Source organism: Haemaphysalis longicornis, unplaced genomic scaffold (assembly GCF_048455015.1).
Source record: "Haemaphysalis longicornis isolate Haplotype H1 unplaced genomic scaffold, Haemaphysalis longicornis Haplotype H1 scaffold_1, whole genome shotgun sequence".
NCBI lineage: Eukaryota > Metazoa > Arthropoda > Arachnida > Ixodida > Ixodidae > Haemaphysalis > Haemaphysalis longicornis.
The window spans coordinates 53,327,724-53,332,261 of record NW_027526203.1 but is presented as its reverse complement, the minus strand read 5'-3'; the positions used below and the strand labels follow the sequence as shown (position 1 = coordinate 53,332,261).

Sequence of the window (4,538 nt, the reverse complement as noted above, 5' to 3'; positions counted from 1 at the left end):
TGTTAGCGCATAGTGGCCTCTTTGCTTCACGCATTGTATTTTTGTCCCCACATTTTACACCATCTCATTCTCCAACATGGACGTCTCGTACGAGGTCGATTTTTCGGTGGAGCATGACTACGCAGTACCACCTGCAGCCGCATTTGTTACTGTTTCTTCGACTCCAGATTCTTCGTCGCGTTTGCGGTCTGGGGCGAGTTCACCTCCCCCTCAGAGCCCATCAACGCCGAAGCATCTGTACAGGAAGAACTGCAGCGGCATTGTTCTTTGTCGCCACGTTCAGCAGACAAATTTGAACGTCTACATGAAGCTGCGAGGGGAGCAGCAGCACGTTGGCGTGAAAGAGACTTGCCGCAAGACATGTGAGTACACCGGTGTCAGTTTCCGGAAGATTTTGGACATCAAATCCAAAGCGAAGGCGACGGGCGGGGAGCTGACAACACCTTCGCGGAAAAGGCCCGGAAGCGAGAACCGCAAACGCCGCACTGCGATGTATGACAGCTTCACTTTGTGCGCGCTGAGAAACATTGTGCACGACCTCTTCCGGCGCAACGAGCCTCCTACTGCACAGAAGATTGCGGAAGAATTTCGGAGGAGTGAGCCTCTTCCCAGCCTTCGAACGTGGACCATCCGCCGCCTCCTGAATGACATCGGCTTTGTCTTCGAGAAACGCGAACGAAACTCGATGATGATCGAGCGTCAGGACGTGCTGATTTGGCGGCAGCGGTACCTTCGTCAGGTCGCTGAGTACAGGCAGCAGCACCGCAAGGTGTTCTACACAGACGAAACTTGGGTAAACGCTGGCCACACCGTGACGAAGGCTTGGAGGGACGATACAGTGAAAACGTCTGAGGACGCTTTCCTGCGTGGTTTGACGACTGGGCTGAAACAGCCATCCGGAAGAGGAGCGCGGCTGATAGTCACCCACATCGGCAACGAGGACGGCTTTGTTGACGGCTGTCTGTCCGTCTTCAAAGGAACGAAGTCGGGAGACTATTACGAGGAAATGGACGGCGAGCATTTCGAGGCTTGGTTAGACTCTGTTCTCCCTAAGCTGCCCCAGGGTAGTGTTGTCGTCATGGACAACGCGTCCTACCACTCCAGGCGGCTGGAGACTGTCCCGACCATGTCCTCACGCAAGCATGACATACTAGCCTGGCTGACATCAAAAGGTATCCCGTGTGATGCAACGATGACAAAGAAGCAGCTTCTTGAACTGGTGGCGCCAGTGAAAGACCAGTTTGTTAAGTTCAGAGTTGATGTCGTGGCAGAAAAGGCTGGGTGCGTCGTTCTGAGGTTGCCACCATACCACTGCGAGTTTAACCCCATCGAGCTGATCTGGGCGCAGATGAAAGGTGAAGTTGCTAGGCTGAACACTGACTTCAAGATTGACAGTTTGCGGAAGCTCCTCATCACAGCAGCTGAGAATGTTTCTCCAAGCAACTGGGCCAAGGCTGTTGAGCACGTCATTGGCATTGAGGACAAGTGCCGAGAGGCGCGTGGGTTCAGTGACCATGTGGAGCCAATCATCATCAGCCTTGGGGAGGAAGACGACGACAGCTGTGGGAGTGCAGATGACGACCTCTCCGGCATCGAGCAAATGGAGTGAGGCTTACCATGCTGCGATCTTCAGCTCCGAAGCTCCAAACGGCTCTTTTAAGAGCCCACCAAATGTTGAATAGCGGTCTGGCCTACAGCGAGCTTGCCACCTGTGTATCCTCCCACTATGTTTGCTTTATGCAGCAGAATTCAACTTCTTTTCTGGAACAATACCAAGGTTGTTTACATGGCTGGTCAACAATGTAGGGCTGAGGAACATGAAACATAAAACTAATGGGGATGGTGGCACAATCTTGCATTATTGAAAAGACAATCTTGTATTATTGAGGCGACGCTCTGTAACTTTATGCTCGGCTGCCTTCGCCTACCTATATTTGTGGCCTCACTCTCAAATCTTTCCTTAAAATATTTTCATGCGGCCACGTCTGCAGTGTTGGTTTCAAGGTTTCCAATGGTCTTGTTTACCTTTTCAAAGAGTTGAGGTTTGTGAACAGCGTCAGGATTCGTTATCAGGCGATTGCTGGTCTTTCTTTCCACACGAGCCAAACTGATTAATATGGAGAAAGACACTAGTCCATGGCCAGAAAAGACTTGTGACACCGCATCTAACCACCCACTGCAACAAGTCCCTGGTAACGAAGAAGTGGTCCAGGTGAGCTTGAGACGTGCCGCGCTGCCATGTGTTGCGGGGCGGCACCCCACTGACGTCCCGGGTCCACATGGATCCTATCACTGTCCCACAAAACGAACATTAGTGTACAAGCTGAGAGTGTCTGGCTCTGCTCTCCCTTGTCATTGACACTTTACGCAGTTAATATCCCCTCACAAAGAAGAAATACATTTCCCGTTACATTATGTGGTACTGTTTGTGGGGAAGCAAACAGGTCAGTACGAGCTTGCGCCTTGTCGGGGGAATGCACGCAAATAAAACAGAATAACTTCCCGCTCATTTTTGCATCGACCAGGGAGAAACCACCATCTGCCCAAGCTTGCAGTCAACAATTTTAAGGAAGTCTCTTTTTCTATAAGAATGGCTGTTCTGCCGGCACGACTACATATAGCAGGCTAATTTACTGTCCAAACAACAAATTTTTTGACGTTGCTACCATGTGTGCCCTGCCTTTCCACAATACACTCTTCTGCCCTTGGAACGAATGCCAACATATTGCCGCGAAGAAAGCTTTCCCACAATGGGCCTCTACGTCACTGGGAGCACGCTATCGTGGCGCTGTTCCACGAAGCCACGTGGAATGCGCGCTCGTGCGGCGGGGCTAGTTTTTGAGAGAGACGCTCGTGGGGAGACGTTCGAAACGGTCGGCGTTTTACGTTGTGGGCACAAGTTCGCCTCAATAAACTAATTGTAATCCACCCGTGCCACGTCTTGTCGCTACAAAACTGGTGGAGGTGCCGGGTACGATCAATTGCGCTCTACATCCACCCCCCAGGCCCGGCAGCAAGCTCAGCCACGGAGTTGACACCCGTCCACGAACGCACCAGCCGGCGACTGCGAGGGTTACCGGTAGAATTCCAGCCTATGACCAGCAGACCAACAAGGATGGCCACGCGGGACGCCAGCACTGTGACCTCCGGTACCGGTACGGCACCTTCCTACTTCGTGGTACACCAGCCCCGCACACCAAAAGTTTTCTATGGGGACTCTTTCGAGGACGGAGAAGATTGGCTCGACCAATTTGAACGCGTTGCGAACTTTAATGGATGGAACGAGCAACACAAGCTGCACAACGTGTACTATGCCTTAGAAGAGTCAGCTCGCACGTGGTTTGAAAACCACGAGGCCACGTTGACGCCGTGGAACGAGTTCTGCCGCCGGTTTCTGGCCACGTACGCCTGCACGGATCGTCGGGAAAAAGCTGAGTCGGCGCTTCAAGCTCGAAACCAACGGCCAAATGAAAGCGTCACCATGTACGTAGAAGACATGGCTCGCCTCTTCCGGCGCGCAGACCCGGCTATGTCTGAGGAAAAGAAGTTGAGACACCTTATGCGAGGTGTAAAGCAGGATGTATTTGCTGGGTTGGTGCGCAATCCTCCGCAGTCTGTCAGCGCCTTTCTGGCTGAGGCCACAGCAATTGAAAGGGCACTACTGCAAAGAGCGAGGCAGTACAGCCGGGACATCACTTTTATGTCGAGCGACGCCCCTTCAGTGGAGCAAGGAAACGGCGGCCTCCGGGAGTTGGTCAGGTCGATCGTCCGAGAGGAACTAAAAAGCCGCACGGAGTCCAGCAGCTTCAAACCTCCATGCCCCTCGCGGAGGCTATACGCCGCGAAGTCAGGCAAGCTGTTGGAGCGCCCGAGACGTATGAAGCACCACAAAGGCAGTATGGTGTGCCGCAGGAGCCGTACGGGGTCCCGCAACAACAGACCCAGGTTGCCTCATATGCGGCAGCCCTGAGGGAGTCGGATCGCTACGTTGCCCCAACACTTGCCGCCGCAACACCGCAAACGACATTGGGCCTCCGACCCCGCGCCATGCTGACTGTTGATGAGGCACGGCGGCCTCGCAAGAGCGACGAGTGGCGCACGCCGGATCAGCGACCTCTATGTTTCCATTGCGGCGAGGCAAGCCACATATACAGAGCTTGTCCCTACCGACGACTTGGTCTTCGTGGATTTCCTCCACACGCCCCACGCCCGAGGTACGGTGAGCGCCCCGCCGAAATCGAAAGCTACCTGGCCGAACGTCGAAATGGGTTTCCGCAGCGACGGCCCGACAACCGATCACCGTCACCGATGCGACGCCGCTCTTCGAGTCCAAGCCCGTCACAATCTTCGCGGCGCCGTTCTCCGAGCCCTTCCGTCCGGGAAAACTAAGAGCAGCGACCTCGGGAGGTGGGGCCGCTGACCATCGAAGCGCTGAAGACCCTCCAATGAAACGTCGACGACCAACCGGTGACGCTGTGGTTTGTTCCGATATACCTGTGCAGGTTGACAACGAGCAAGAAATAGTCGCATTGGTGGAC

At 54.1% G+C, this 4,538-nt stretch overlaps 1 protein-coding gene across 1 annotated transcript; it reads left to right on the top strand.

Moving 5' to 3' along the window:
• The first annotated feature begins 304 nt into the window (after window positions 1-304).
• LOC144170358 (uncharacterized) lies at window positions 305-3,970 on the top strand. Its single transcript, XM_077700151.1, has 2 exons — window positions 305-362; window positions 2,862-3,970. The coding sequence occupies exons 1-2, from the start codon at window positions 305-307 to the stop codon at window positions 3,968-3,970; spliced, it is 1,167 nt and encodes a 388-aa protein (XP_077556277.1).
• The last annotated feature ends 568 nt before the right edge of the window (window positions 3,971-4,538 follow it).

Coding starts and splice junctions, on each gene's coding strand:
- LOC144170358 (XM_077700151.1), top strand. CDS start 305: ATGAAGCTGCGAGGGGAGCAGCAGCACGTTGGCGTGAAAGAGACTTGC. Junction 363..2,861: donor AGAGACTTGCCGCAAGACAT/GTGAGTACACCG, acceptor GCTCGTGGGGAG/ACGTTCGAAACGGTCGGCGT.